We start from the raw sequence: 16,560 nt of genomic DNA, 5'->3' as shown, positions 1-16,560 counted from the left end.
TACTTCACTGACTCCCACGGCCCTGAAAGCATCCCAATCTGATGAACAGAACCACCATCCAATTAGTTGCTCAAGGAAAATATCTAGAAGTCATTTTTTAATCCTCCCTGTCCCTCACTACACATAATCTACCAGCAGTCCTGCAAATTTGATCTCCAAATATATCTTGAATTTGTCCACTTTGTGCATGTACCATTGAGGAGTCTAGTACAATTTTGGAGAATCAGGCAGTGAACTACAGTGTTACTTTCATTTCTACATCCTGAGTAATCTGGAAAACAGCTCAGATATGAAAGCCTTTAAAATGTAAACCTTGAAACTTATGATTAAGCAAATTATCTTTTCATAAACACTAATATTTAAAGAAATCCTCATTATGGTACATACACACCAATCTCATCTATGCAAAATACATGTTACATTAACAAAACAGGAAGAGAGTCTGGTTATACTGGTAGTTTAGAATACTCACTAAACGTTTTCTCCCAAGTTACTAAAACCATCACCACCACCATCCAGCAAAAAAAAAGAAAAAATTTCTTCACTGAACAGTTAAAATAAAGTTGACCTGGATTGGAAACAATAATCAGTTTGCAGTGGGGACCGCATTGGATAATATTGGAAATCACAGATTTAAACATGGACACATTGTGATGGACTGAATCAAGGCACGTTTCTCCTTTTTTATCTGGTGTGTGCCCACTGTGATAATTGTTACGTTGAAGCTTTCAGTGACAAGATAATCTGAGGAAAGATTTGATCAGAAATAGATTACGTGAGGAAACATGTGACATCTAGGTATACGTTTCCTGTTCGGTTCAATTACCGCACTATGTTTGCTGAAGAGTGGGCTCCACCACATCTTCTACTTTGCCCATAGCACTTTTTTAATTTCAGGCAATTAGTATTAAGTTTTCCTTGTACATTTTTTTAAAGCCTCTACACATACCTTTTGTACTTTATGAAGTAAGAGGTCAAAATGTACTTTAGTCTGGTAAATGAGAATGTTTACTTAGATGTGTTAAAAAAAAAAAAAACCCTTGGAACAGGAAGACCTTATTCATTTATTCAAATAATTATCTCCTGGATGCTAAGTACAATAGTTAAGAGCTTTGGCTTTTAAGTCAGGTAGAACTGGATTCAAGTTCTTACTCCACCACTTTTTATTTAACCTCAGTTTGCAGGTGCATCATCTGTAAAACAGAGTTGTGCTAAGTATTAAATAACATGTAAAGTGCTTAGCTCAGGGTCTGGCACAAACTGGGCAATTGATTAACGATAACTGTCATAACTATGACTACTGCTCCCAGGAACGCAGTAGGGTGTGGTAGGAAACCTTGTAACCTAATGAACATGTTATGAGACTACAGAGAAGGGAGCAGCCAGCTTTACCTCTAAAACTGGGGAAGTCTTCGTAAAAAGAAATAAAGACATGTTTTTCTTAGATATTCATGTAGTATTAGAATATTTATAGTATTTAACTATGACATTAATCTGTGTTAGAATCAATATTTAGCATTTTCATGAAAGGGCTGCCATGTTGAAGATCTATTGTCTCACCTGTCAATTTGCCTTCATCAGCATCCACAAAGGCAAGTTCATCACTCAAGCCCTAAAAGAGAGTCAAAGGTGTGGGGTAGCTCCTTATTCATTGGAGAATGAAAGAAAATTCTTATACTTGCCATATGTATATACCTTGTGAATTATTAGAAGACATAATAAATCTGTTTGATATTTCATCATAATATAAAAGTCCAAAAAGAAGAGATACGATTTACAAACAGGTAAGTTTCAGCTCACAATTAGGAAAACAAGACCAGAAACTGTTTAATAAAAGTCTTTTGACAGTAGTGAACATCTCTTCAATTTAAGCTGAGGCTGCGCAGTGATAAAGCAGGGATTCTGTAGAAGAAATTTCTCGTCAGACTATGAGCTTTTTGAAAATAGACAGTCTTATTCACCTCCACTTATCTAGTGCTTAGCATCTGTTTGGCACATAGGAGCTCAATAAAAGTTCTTTGAATAAATGAGTAACATGTAAGGTCTCTTCCGACTCTAAAAATTTATAGTTCTATAATCAGGCAGTGGTACCTGCGAAAATAATCAGTACTACATATTTCTAGCACACAACTTTATTTATAAAAAAGAAGGGAAAATAATGATTGTATTTGTAGAATACTAGAAGATTCCACACAAGAAACTAATTTAAATAGTTGCCTAAGGCAGATGTTGGGGGAAAGGCTGAATGGAAACTGGATGAAACTTCTCCATGTGTATCTTTTTTGTTACTTTTATGTGTAACCTTGTAAATGTATTACCTTTTGGAAATAATGATTTAAATACATATTCTTTTATCTTTACTATATATTAAAATTTTCATTAAAAAAAAAAAGACTGTTCTAATACTTAGAAATAAATGATCAAGTAATATATCCAAGTTATATTGTTGGATCTTTTTACTTTATTCTAATTAATGGAAATCCAAAGCCAAGCACTTTGAATTTGAGACTAGATTGTAACTGATTAGCCCAGAAATCTAAACTGTATCACAAAGAAAAAGCTGTGGTCTAATGAGATGCCAGTGCTTTCTGGATACTCTGAATTATTCAGAGATTGGAGCAGTATGAAATGGAATTGTGCAGCATTGATAAAATTATCTTTAAAAGATTGTTTTAAAAATGTACCGTAAGCCCAGTAGCAATGAGCACACCCAGCACCCAGATCTTGGTTTATAATACAATTCCCTAATAAAAGGAACCAGGCTCCTTGGGAGAGAGGTTGATTCGAGCTAAAAATATACAAAATGAAGAAGCTAAAACATAGTGCCAGAGAGTAAGGAGGTGCTCAAACAAAAACCCTATGTTAATGGGGTATACCAAAGGGACACAGTAGCCAACTAAATGAGCTCCCAATGGCCAAAGCTAGAACAATCTGAGACAAAATAAACATGTGTTGAGTTATGACCCAAAATATAAAATAAAATCAGTGAGTCCATACTATTAACAAATGACTGAATAAATAGGGAAAAACAAATATATGCAGAAGAATGCCAAATAAGTTATGTAGATACTGAAGAGGGAGCATAACTCTTCACTCTTTAAGTGTGGCTTGCACATGGGGACTTCCCTCCAAAGAACACAGTATGGAAAGGGGAGGGAGTGGCAGCTTACAGAGAGAAAACCATAACTTCTAGAAAAAGCAGCCCACTCAGATGGAACAATTAAAAAGGGCACCTGTTCCCCATGGTTAAGTCAGAAAGGGCCCCCACTCACCCCCCTGAACTGGACACAACCTCCACAACCATATACGATGACCTTGCCTCCAACCAAGGAAACCTTGGCTTACCCTATGGGACAGAGCACATAACTTACTTTTTGTTGTTTTGTTTGTTTGTTTTTAATTTTTTTTAGGTGAGGCAACCCTTGGTTGACCTCACAGATTGCAAGGACCTTGTCATTTTACAATCCCTTATTTTTTTATTTTTTATGCCTACAGCACCTGGTCTTCCTAGGTATAACTCACTTTTAATAAGATGCTGATTGCACAGGCCATACCAACCTATCCAGTTCCTATAATGGAGATCTTATTGTGATGAATGGTCTCCTCTGAAGTGAAATTCTTAACACTTGACAGTCACCATCTTGGAAAAATAGAGAAAAAACTTTAAAGCCACTTCCAGATTAAGAATTGGTCTGTAGTGAGAGAGGGCACTGAGAGACCTCCTGGAATCCAGTGGGAAAGTAGGTAGCTTCATGCACAACAAAGAATGACAAAGATAACTGTCAAAAAAAGCTTGGTAGTTTCTTGCCATCAGCCCAACAACCAGGAGGAAAATCAAGGGGAAGAGGAGGTATAGGTAAGAGGGAATGAAGGAAGGATAAAGGGCTGTTCCACCAAAGAGAAGATTACATCCAGGATGGCTCTTCCTCTCCTCCCCACCCTCATTCACCTTCCCCCCCCCAGTTCTCAGCTCCAGGACCAAGGTCTGAGTCCACAGGTCCAGGGCCGAGGACCAGCAGGCACAAGGTACAGCCACACTCACATGGAGGAAGCCCTGAGTGGGCTGCATGCTGCTCGGAAGGGACACAGAGCCATCCTCCAGCAAAAGAAATTCTCTTCTGCAGTGTCCACTCTCTGGTTAGACCAGAGGACTCCTGCAGCCCAGCTCATGACCACTCAACTCATTCGAGAGGTAGAGGAAGAGAATGAAGGAAAGCTAGTTGAGGTCCAAGGAGAAAAACAGCTGTTCACAGAGTCTGCACAAGCTGTGCCCTTCTCAAGGCCTCATGGGGGACTAGCACACCTGGCGCAGTGTGCGTGCACCTGCACCTGCTGCCTGTCACCTGCGCACGAGCCGCGGGTTGACGGTTCTGTATTTGGCAGACTGCAAAGAGGCTCCTTGGGCTCCAAGCGCAGGAAGTACAGCAGGCACGATAAACCACAGAACCTCAGCTCTCAAAAGGAGTGCTGCTGTCCCAGAACGCATCCACCAGAGATCCCAAGTAAATTTATTTCTAACCAAACCTTGTCTGGATATATCTGGTAAGGGCTTTTGACACTTGACTGGGAATTTTTCACCAGGGCTGTAGGAGAAAGAGACCTCAAGTTACTTTTTACCACTCACAAATGTGAGCTGAAGCAGAAAAAAATTTAAAATCCTCTGTGCAGGGAGATTTTTTTAAAAGATACAAAATCCTAAGAATTTAATCAGTGCAGTGCTACAAGTGGAAGGGAAAGCTCAACTCATTACTTATGAAGTCATTAAGTGTACAATCCCAAATTTCCTTCTCATCCCTTAGTCTGGGATGAGCCAGTATTTCTTTCCATGGTCTCTTTTCCCACCTGTTCTACCTAATTAACTGTTTCTAACTCATTTGTGAATCATCAATACATAATACACATCTGACAAATTATTGTATAAAATGTAGAGCAGTGTTTCTCAACCTTTTTTTTTTTCTTCATTATCTCTCCCTCAAGAGCCTTTTTAGACATTTTCTCACAACCGTTCGGCTTTCTCTACCCACCCCATACCACCCCCACCCAATTGTGAATTAAATATTAAGGAATAAGATGATTTTGTCTGGTTAGGGTTGAGCTTTGAAGAGCCAAATCCTTGTAATATGTAATTTTTTTCACACACACATCCCCAAAAAAGCAATTTTCAACCTCTTGGGGGTAATATTGCCCCTGCTGAGAATACGTGATGTAAATCAGTTTTACGTCCTAGAATATTCCCTGTAGAAACTATTTTACAGCCTTTCGCTCTCTGCCAGGATTTTTGAAAATGAAGTCTAATTTGGTGTACAAAGGGGAGCTTTAAAAACACACACACACACACAAAATCCACAGAAGATCCCTGTTCTTTCCCCCTATTCTACCTAAACTCCCTCTCATGACCATAGTTTGTATATTCAGAGTTAAAAAAAAAGAACAAAATAACAGGAAACTAATCATGTTCAGTAGTAGATGACTAGAATGAAAGCTATGCAGATAGCAAGAATAACAGAGGGTGAGCTGTGACTCTGACTAAATGGGTGCCCTTGCAACTGGAGCCCTACGAATCCTCAGGGCCTGCATATCTGCCTTCTGGTTTCTCCCACTGGTCTAGTCTAATTGGCCTTGGTTTCTTACTTTTTGTTTCTTTGTACATTTCCTATAGCTGTGTTAAATTCTTTGTAGAATCAAGGAAATACATATATACATATATGTCATGTATGTATTTGTATATATAAATCAAAAGAAGCACATGTACTGCTACCCTGGACACCAAGACGGAGCTACCAATTGGCTGTTATCAAGCATTCATCAATAATCAATTAGTTGATGTACTCTAATATGCACTGTGAGATACTTGAGGGCAGAAATCATGTAATATTGACCTCATAACTATAGCACAGAAAGAATAGTAGTAGTTTGCTAAACAAATGCCCTAGAGTATAGTCTAAGCTCCCTGTATAGTATTTCAACAGAGAAACCAAATCAACAATTTGAATTTATATGAATTGGTATAATACTTGCAGGGTTGAAGATATTTCATGAATAAATTTTTATACCATAGTTATATTTCTATTTTCCTTCTGATATCCATGGTCTTAAAAGTACTTAATAAAGATTATAGACATATGAAGCTAATGAAGCAGTCTCAAGTAACTATGCTGATGCCCTAAGGGAAAACAGCACGAGATGAAATTTCAATATTAGAAAAAAAAAAGCTTGTTGTTTTTTTAAGAATTGTAAGTTCTATATTATAGTAATTATACATATTCTATGAAACCTAAAGGCAGCTCTTACATATAAAACATACCTCAGAAGCATAACTTATATCTGTACAAACTGCGTATCATTAGAATATAGTTATGAGAGATTCATAAAGAGGAGAAATATCCTTTTTCTAGCCTTGAGAAACTGGAGTTATACTATAAGTCACCAACATGTTTTTATTTTTTACAGATCAGATGAAAATACTTTCAAAACGTAAAATATACAGGCCATTATGTTCTGTTTTATAACAGTGAAACATTAAAAGGCTTTAAAATACCAGGTCTTTTTGGATATTCCAAAGTGTGTTTGCACTCTTCTTAAAAAGGGCCTCCTCCACAGAATTCAAGTTAAGTTTCACAATATCTGAGACACCATTTTGCCCCAAGATACAAGGGATACTGAGAAAGATTTCTTCTTTAATTCCATATAAGCCCTAAAAGGCAAAATTAGATAATTGTTCAGTAACCTGATACAGAAAAGCAGCTATGCAAGAGAGCTTCAGAATAAGAGTATACCGGAGAGACCACGGAGCACAAGAATCACTCAGAGGGTAGTGGAGTGATCGTCAACAATATCAGGAGCATCCTAATGTCCTATAACCGTGTTCTAGTGACATAAAAAATGTGCCAGAGGCCTCGAAGGGACCATGAAAGGCATTGTCTACCCCTTACCAGGTCATCCTTCTGTCCAAGGGAAACGATGCCATGCAGTCCCTCACGATTTCAATTTATCTGATGAAGAACTGTGAAATCAGCCTGTGTTTGGCATAAACTACATCAAGAGAGCAATGAAACCTGAAGGAAGAAGTAGCTGGAAGGGCCCTGCTTTGTATAAGCTGGTCTTTACACCAGGGGGTGCCACTGAGTTTGGACAACGGATGCTACAGGTGGCATCTCAAGTCTTCAGAGGTGCAGCTTCCCATGGAACCTATGGGTAATCTTTCATGTCCACTGGGCCCCCACGATTGACAATGGAATGTACCCCTTCCCTCTTGGCTACCTCCATCCACTGCCGCCACTGGACTTCTATCTTGGACCTCCCATGATGGACAGGAACCATGGAATAGGTGCAGCCATAGCCCTAATGCTCCCTCCACTCCTGTAGTTCATTCCAAGGCCACAGAAGCAGCTGCCAGAGCCTTTTAAAACTTGGGCAATCCACACAAGGCCTATGTGCTCATAAACGAGCCTCTGCCTCCTCCCTACTATCTTTTGGACGATCAGAAGACCCAGTAGACCCCTCATACCTCTCTGCCTCCACCACGCATTGCTCCCTGCCCCTTGGGGTTTAGTCTAGAGTCAGAGGAGGCAATGGGATGGTCGTGTTCTTCCTCCAGGTCTGATTATAAACAGTTACCAAGAACTAGCATTCGGGGAAGGGAGAGGCCCCTTAACTCTGGCATGATGCCTCCCAGCTTCCCATGATAACTGAGAATTCACAGGTGCTACTCAGCCAAGTTTTCCTCTCACCGCTTCTGGGGCTTTCCTCAGGAGCTCAGGGTATGCCCCTTGCTCCTGTCTCACTACTGTCACCCACAGAGGGACTCTCTAGCCACCCCCTCCACTGAAGTCCAGTTGCCTCATTTTGGTAGCTACTTTACATTCAACCTCATGAGCTCGACCACACGTCTTCCTCTGAGGGCCCTGTACCAGTCTGTACTCACATTCACTCCAATTTGGTCCGTGCCTAACCACGAAAGGCCACTGCCGCACATTCTATCCCAAGCCTGGCTCCAGCTCCAGTTACACCGACCTACCCTTCATCTTCCTGTCTTTGGTCATTCTGTTGCAACCTCTGTGTAACTTCTGAAGCTTTAACATGAGCTTCCAGGGGTTGGGTTCTGCCTTTGGTTGCAGAACAAAGCCCTCTACTTTCCTGCCAGTGTTTCGGGAATTTGTTTCCCTCTACTTTCTGTCTTCCTTCAAGAAGGAGCTTCTCAGACTAGAACTGAAGAATGTAGGTCCATCTCATCATGCCACTTGGGGGCTGCTGGGTGGGCTGGAAACAAGGGCCCTAACCCCTGGGGCCTGGCTCAATGTACTGGCCATGACCTACTGCCATCCCCTCAGCTGACCCTGTTCCTTTCTGTGGTCTGACCCTGCTTGCTTCTCCAGCTTCATGATGTGCTTTCCTTTGCTCCCTCTGCTCTCTACATTTTAACAACCGACGTTTTGCTTTGATCCTCAAGTGCTCTCTACTTATATCTACCTCAGCTCCTATGCACCTGTATTCCCTCTGCTTGGAATATTAGTCCAGCCTTCCAAATTAACTCTCACTCAGATTAGATCACATTTTACTTCCTTGGAAAGGCTTCCCTAACTACCACACATAACCCCCTTCTCAGAGGAGTTAAATTCTTTTCTTATATACTCTTATCACTTTTCAGTTTTTCATCATAGGACTTAACATAATTTGTTATTATGTTTTTCCTTTTGTAATTGTTTTATTAAGTCCATTTCTTTCATTAAATTCTGAGGTCAGGGCCTCTATTTTGTTTCCCATTATATCCTCAACATCTTGTATAATGCCTAGCACATAGTAAGGACTCAACAAATACTAAAGTAAAAGGAAATATTAAATAAAGATTCAATTTAAGCGTACCTTAACCATAGTAGAAACTGGATGTACTCTCCTGAGATTTTTCAAAATTGATCCTACCAGATCTGCCACAGATAGGCCAATAGCCCAAGAGGTATACCCCTTCAGCTTGATAATCTCGTAGGCACTACAGTTGTAGAAAGTAAGAAAATCAAGTTAATGAGACGTCAACTCAGACAAAACAATGTTTTTCTAGAATCCATTTTAAAGCAACCTACATATCAATGCCACTCTATTAAAATTTTCTCAGATTTTTTCTACAAATTATTTATGAATAGGCAATAGGGGTTGTTATACTACTCTCATGAACTTCGTTATTCATTTTAAGTAACAATTCACCCTTCTTTTATCATATGTACCACTCAAGTGAAATAAAATTAGTTTTAAAATGTTTTACGGTTGCTTAAATATCCAAACATAGAATCTGATCCCCTTAAAAGTTAACATATACATCTTGCTAACCATTTAAAATTGATACAAGGGTGTAATGTATATAAGTCATGTGCATATATTTTTCCTAAGAATATATCATTAAATTAATAATATATGAAAATATGGAAAAATGTTCATGATATCTTTTCAAAGGAAAATAGCAGAGTCCTAAACATTATGTAATTTCTTATCTCAGGCTTGTAAAAAACATAATACATTATTATGAGAACTTTAGAATTGCATCAATCCACCAAGTTATAAATAGTGACTTTTTTGAGTGACAGGCTCACAGGTGATATTCTTCTTTATATTTTCTTAAAGTTTCTTGTTTTCTACATTAAATATGTATTATATTTTTTGCAGTACCACCAACAGGGGCCTTAGGTATGGATTGACAGTCAAACTCAAAGAACAAAGAGGTTTTAACAAAGCACTGAGTTTTATTTAATTTTGAGAAAAGGACCCAGACAGGAAAAACAGAATGAACAGCATCATTATTTGTATCTGATGGTCTTGCAACCACCTATGCACAGTTTCGAGGCACCAGAACTACATACGACACACTTGGTTGCAAAAGATAAGACTGATATATAAAGGGACCACCTTAGCACACATTAAGTTGGGCCTGGATTGTACTTATTGTGGTGTGCTGTGATTTAACTGTCGATCCAGAACCAAGGGCACCACTAGAATCCATGAAGACTGTTGTAAAAATTAGGATTAGCTTTCAGACTCTCAATTCAACATGACCAAGACTCTGTGGGGTATATAAAAGGAAAAGGAGAGGAAGTGATTGATTAACTGATGGTCTATAAGCTGAAGAAAGTTCTGCAGTAGATAACTGGGAACAAATCTTACCAACAAATCTAGATGACAGATTTACCCTCTCAGGAATTAACAAAATGGCTTGAGAAAAAAATGAAAGTTGAGAAGAAAAAGGCTAAAAACATAATCCTTCAGCTGTTAATTACCATCCTAATAAAAACTTCTGGTGTAAAAGGACGGCTAAAGGGAGCAAATACAAAAGTGCTTTTAAGGTTGATATTTTAATACAAAAACTGATTCATGCTGTAAACTAAATGCTCATTTGGGAACCTGGAAGGAAATCCTATTAAATATGATGTTACTCCTCTGAAATTGTTGGTTAGGTACTGGAAAATCAGAGACTATGCTATAAAAGAATTGAGTAGTTTTTAGATAAATACTAGCAGTATCCTGAGGACTCTTTATAATTATAGATCCTCTGGTAAATGACCAAGAGTCAAATAATTTCATTTTGGCTATTGCGTTGTTGAGAGGACTAAATGGAATGAATACTGATCTGTAATGTGTTACAGTATTTGATATTCAAATCACATAGTACTTCAGTGGGAAATGCAATCTTAATCATTATTTTCTTAGAGCAAAAGTGTTCCAAATTAAAAGGGAACTAATATTTCCTGTGGTATAATTATTGGGAAGAGAAAAGACTAAAACTGTGATATCCCTACAAGAAATAGATGGGCTGCTCCATGACATTTGGAAACCAGCATTAGCTAAAACACATTCCTTAGTTGGCTGGGTTATGGCTGTGCCTCCAGATCAGGTAAATTCCTGCATTTACTGGAAAATGGCCTCTAATGGCACCTATAACATACGATATATGGGATAAGGGACATTTTTATTGAGGACAGGAAATGATACAATAAAGTTAACATATGTTTTGTTTGCTAGGCATCCATTTAATCTCTCTTCAAAGCTATTTGATATAACAAAGGGTTTGTAAATTCCCTTAAGGAAATTAAAAAAAAATAAAACATAAATACAACAATAACAATTACAAAACTGAAAAGATATTTTGGGAAATTGACCTAAAACTTCCATGTTTCTCTATGGAAACAGTTTGTCAAGAAGAGAAAATAAATTTGCTTTAGAGATATTAAACACAATTAGATGTGTCTATTAATTCTTTTAAAAACATACATGTGATAGTAAATAAAAAAGGAAAGTAAGATAATCCAATTAGTTAAGAATTACCCTGTGAAGGATTCTAGTTACCTATTGGATTTTACAGAACCTTATGGTTATACTAGTTTATCTTTTTCTGTATATAGAACACTAAAGATATGTTTGTCAAATGAACTCTGAGGAATATATGATCCAAAGATAATCACTCAGGTCATGGAGCAGTATCATGGGTAAAGGGTTAACATGGTATGGACTCTTTCCAAAAAGGCAAGAATATTCGGAAAGAGGACCTTGAGCTTGCTTTTGCACAAAACAGTTTTCTAGATCTAAAAAAAAAAAAAAATTAGTTAAGCACTGGACAATTCTGGCAAAATGGCAAAGTAGGAATCACCAGATATCTATCTTCCTACCTAGATAATAATTACATTACCAGAATCTGTCTGATATAACTATTTTAGAGCTCTGATGTCTTTTGAAGGCTTGAAACTTCCAGGGGAAGGCCTGTAGGGTAAATTGTGTTTAATTTCAACCAATTTAAGCTCAGTATAGTAGCAGCTACCCATTCCCATACCCTCTCACTCCCAAGCAGGCAGCTATGCATATGTTCCCAAAGCAGCTTGCTTACAGCCTGCAAAAAGGACTCTATCCTCCAAATATCAGGGATCTGTGTTCTAATGGCTGATTGCTGCTTCTGCAACCCAGGTGTAGACAAAGAGACAGGAATCACTGTTGTAGCACCTCCTGCCAACTATTGCAAGACCCTCCTCCTCTGGTGAGCACAACCTCCAGGAAGTGTAAAAGGCAAGCACCCTCCCCTCAATTCATTTTTCTCTTTTTCCCCTTTTGGGAGCTGGAAATAAAGACTAGAACATACAAAAGCAATTGCATACAGGGAAAAAAAAAAAAAAAGAAAGTAACCATGCATGCCCAGAGAAAGGCACAGGCTTAGAAACGACCTAAAAGAACTTAAGATAACACTGATCCTTGGCACAGAGACAGACTTCAACAATCAAAAAATAATAACAACAGCAGCAACAGCAAACCCTGGGGAAGGAAGAGAATCTGATTTGCAAAGTTACCACATTTACTGAATTCAAATGCACAGTTTTCAACAAAAAAAGCATACAAATAAATAGGAAAGTATGGCCCATTCAAAGAAGAAAAAAATAAATCAATAGAAACTGTCCCTGAAAAAGACCTGATGGCAGTCATACAAGACAAAGACTTCAAAACAACTGTCTTAAAGATGCTCAAATAACTAAAGAAAGATGTGAAGAAAATCAAGAAAATGATAAATGAACAAAATGAAAATATCTATGAAGAAACAGAAAACTTAAAAAGAAACCCGCCACCCCCAAAATTCTAGAACCAAAAAGTACCATAGTCACGTGTCACAAAACAGCATTTAAGTCAATGGGCCACATATACAATGGTAGTCCCATAAAATTATAATGGATCTGAAAAATTCTCATCCCCTAATGAAATCGTAGCTGTGGTCACAGCACAATGCATTACTCATATGTTTGTGGTAATACTAGTTTAAACGAACCTGCTGTGCTGGCAGTTATATAAAAGTACAGTACATACAATTATGTTTAGTACATAAAAATCGATAATGATAATAAATGACTATGTTATTGGTTCATGTATTTACTATACTATACTTTTTATCATTAGACAGTGCTCTTTCTACTTATAAAAACAAACAAACAAACAAACAAAAAACAAGTTTCTCATAAAACAGTATGCTGTGTTATACCAGCAGGGGCCTCCTACTTTTCCTGTTCACCATGTCTCTTGACTGCATCATTTTCTCTTGTGTTTAATTTAATATCATGCTGATTTGTACACTAACATGTTACAGGCTTGTAGCCCTGGGGGCAATAGGCTATACCATACAGACTACATGTGTAGTAGTGTACTATCATCTAGGTTTGTGTAAGTACACTCTATAATGTTCTCGAAATGACAAAATCACCTAACAATGCATTTCTCAGAATGTATTTTCATTGTTAAGCAACACGTGACTGTAATTAAAATGAAAAACTCACTAGAGGGATTCTAAGAGTAGTCAAAATCACAGACAGGATTGTTTCACAGGTACGGTTTCAGTTTTACAAGATGAAAGAGATACAAAATGGATGGTGGTGATGGTTATACAACATTATGAATGCTTTTAACACCAGTCTACCATACACTTAAAAATGATTAAAGATGGCAATTTTATGTTATGTGTATTGTATTACAATAAAAATCTGGAAAAAAGAAAATATATAGATTAGTTAAGATAAATGTTAAATATTAACCATAATAGAACTAGGCTATCAGCATTGTATTATGTTAACCTTTGATCTGTGTATTGCACCAGGCCTAAAAGACTGAGAGCAAACATGCAAATCCTGAGGACTATGTAACAAGAACTATATTAAAAAGTGTTAGGAGAGGATATAAAAAAGAGGCCACGTCAAGACTGAAAACAAAAAGTGTTGGGAAACAACACTAATCATCAGAGAAGTTCAAATTAAAATCACACAGATATCACCTCGCACTTGTCAGAATGTCTATCACCAATATATCAACAAAGAACAAGTATTGGTGAGGATGTGGAGAAAAGGGAACCCTTATACCCTGTTGGTGGGATTGCAAATGGATGAAGCCACTAGGAAAAACACTATGGAGATTCCTTAAAAAATTAGAAATAGAATTACCTTATGACCCAGCAATTCCAATTCTAGGTATTTATCCTAAAAAATCCAAAATACTAATTTGAAAAAACATATGCATCCCTATGTTCATTGCAGCATTATTTACAATAGCCTAGATATGGAAGCAACCTACACGTCCATCAATAGACTACTGGATAAAAAAGATGTGAGACATATATACAATAAAATATTACTTGGCCATTAAAAAAATGAAATCTTACCATTTGCAACAACATGGATGAATCTTAAGGGTATTATGCTAAGTAAATAGGTCAGACAGAAAATACAAATACCATATGATTTCACTTACATGTAGGGTCTAAAAAACAAAATAAACGAACAAATGACAGAAACAGACTCAAAGATACAGCGAACAAACTAATGGTTGCCAGATGGGAGGGGGTTGGGGGACGGGGTGAAAAGGCAAAGGGATTAAGAAGGACAAATTGGCAGTTACAAAATAGTCACAGAGATGTAAAGTGAACAAAGGGAATATAATTCAATAATATTGTAATAACTGTGTGTGGTGCCAGGTGGATACTAGACTTATTGGGAGAGATCATTTCATAAGTTCTATACATTTCTAACCACTATGCTGTACACCTGAAACTAATATAAAATAATACTGAATGTCAACTGTAACTGGGAAAAAAGTATTGGGAAACAAAGGCAGCATCTTTCCTATGATGGGGCATTCTGCCCTTTTCCTTTGCAACTGAGTGTGCCCACATAGTGACAGGGCCTGAAAGCTATACCTAAGCATTTGTAATACCTCCTAAAGAAAATGCTAATAGTCTATACTGTGTTTTCTGTCCAGTATCCTTTCGCCAAGCTTGACAAACTTAATGCTAGGTTAAAACCTGTTATGTCCTAGTAATTTGATAGTCTTAACTTCAAACCACTATTGATAGCCATGTACTTTATTTTTTTTAATTGTGGTAAAAGTTGCCATTTTACCCATTTTAAGCATACAGTTCAATGGCAGTAAGTATATAAACACTATTGTACAACTATTACCACGATCCTCTCTAGAACGATTTCATTTTCCCAAACTGAAACTCTGCACCCATTAAAGTGATCATGTGCTTTTAAGATTAGGAAATAATTTTCCTACTAAAAGTCATTTAGAAAATAAAAACTTAACCATAATCATTTTTTTTTTAATATTGTGACTTTTTAGTCTCTGGACTAAATCTTACACATTTTAATACAGTTGTTATCATAAACACACTACATTATACTTGAGCTTTTGTAAATTTAATATTCTGGTTTAGAATATCCAAAAGTGACTTTTCAGTTCTATAACTTCTACTAAAGCATGAAAAAGAATCACCTGTGCTGTTTAAGCTGATGTATTCTGAGTCAGACATTTCATTTATAAGTAAACCTAGTTGTCTTCTGATCATCTGCATTAGTTTTGTGTTTTTTTTCCACAAGTTATTTGATGAACATTTAAGTTTTAGTTGCCGTTCTAAGCATTTTACACATAGTGACTCGCTTAATCTTTATAATAGCCCTCCTAAGGGTGGGCTCTATTATTATCCCAATATTAAAGACTTGGAAACTGAGCTTTTGAAATTTTAAATAACTTCCCATTATCACACCACTAATAAATGGTGAAGGCAGGTTTCAAACCTGGACAACCTAGTTCCAAATTCCAAGCTCATAATCACTTGCTAATTACCCTCAAATTCATAGAAGCTTTTGTGAAGTACATTTTCTTTTTGAAAAATACCCCCTAAATAAAGTTCTGTATGATATAAGTCTGAATTTGAGGACTTTTCAGAAGGTTAGTTATCTCACACACACACACAAAAATTAACTATATATTTTTGTCTGTGAAATTTGTTCTTAAGACTTATTATTAATGCATTAAGAAATTGCATGAATACTGTTACCTTTCAACAACTTGTTTGTGGATATTTTTCCATTGGTCCTTGTCTGAATCAGTTCCTAATTCAGGGTCTAGAGTTTTCAGAGCAACACCAGCAACATTGACCCCACTCCATAAGGGCACTAAAATAAATAAATAGACAAACAAACAAACAAACACACACATGCACCCCTCAGAATGAACTCTTCTTCCTAGTACTGCATCAGTTATTTGAGTTTAGCAATTTTTTAAATAAAATTAGGTTACTACCTTATACCATAAATAAAAATAAGTTTCAAACAGACAGAAAAAATAAAATGTAAAAAATAAAATTAAAAGCATTAGAAAAATATGTAGAATTTATATATAATTATGTGGTATAGGAGGAGGCATTTTAAAGAAAAGAATAAGTACAGAATCCACAAAGAAAAGAATGGTTAAGAAAAGATAAAATATAAACATTGAGGGAAAGAGCAACAAATTAATTCCATACTTCTTAACAGTAACAAAGAACTAAGGGAGAATAACTGTCAATCTAGAATATCATACCCAGTTAAACTGTCACTCAAGAATGAGGTGAAGTAAAACACTCACATAAAAGCACTGACAGGATATACTATAGGAAGAAAGAATTAAAGGAGTTAGATACAGAAAATAAAAAAAGCAATAAAATTGGCGACCATGTTCAAAAATTAAAACAGGTATTGACTGCTCAAATAATAATAATTATAACTAGTTTGGGGG

The 16,560-nt window shown here is 36.8% G+C and overlaps 1 protein-coding gene and 1 pseudogene across 2 annotated transcripts in view; one reads left to right on the top strand and one right to left on the bottom strand.

The window, feature by feature from the left end:
- Window positions 1-6,422: 6,422 nt before the first annotated feature.
- The window catches only part of LOC107504804 (L-lactate dehydrogenase C chain), a 33,417-nt gene continuing 23,279 nt past the window's right edge, over window positions 6,423-16,560 (bottom strand). For both annotated transcript variants that reach the window (XM_016134334.2, XM_016134335.2), the window contains 3 exons: window positions 15,842-15,959; window positions 8,863-8,986; window positions 6,423-6,694 (listed from right to left, as the gene is read on the bottom strand). In XM_016134334.2, the coding sequence (XP_015989820.2) occupies window positions 6,530-6,694; window positions 8,863-8,986; window positions 15,842-15,959 (407 nt within the window). In that variant the 3' untranslated portion in view covers window positions 6,423-6,529. The remainder of the gene's footprint in view (window positions 6,695-8,862; window positions 8,987-15,841; window positions 15,960-16,560) is intronic.
- Window positions 6,772-12,208, top strand: LOC118602836 (annotated as a pseudogene).

The sequence above is a fragment of the Rousettus aegyptiacus genome, unplaced genomic scaffold (assembly GCF_014176215.1).
Source record: "Rousettus aegyptiacus isolate mRouAeg1 unplaced genomic scaffold, mRouAeg1.p scaffold_m13_p_5, whole genome shotgun sequence".
Classification (NCBI taxonomy): Eukaryota; Metazoa; Chordata; class Mammalia; order Chiroptera; family Pteropodidae; genus Rousettus; species Rousettus aegyptiacus.
The sequence above is the reverse complement of the archived record's forward strand: the minus strand, read 5'-3'. Positions and strand labels throughout refer to the sequence as shown.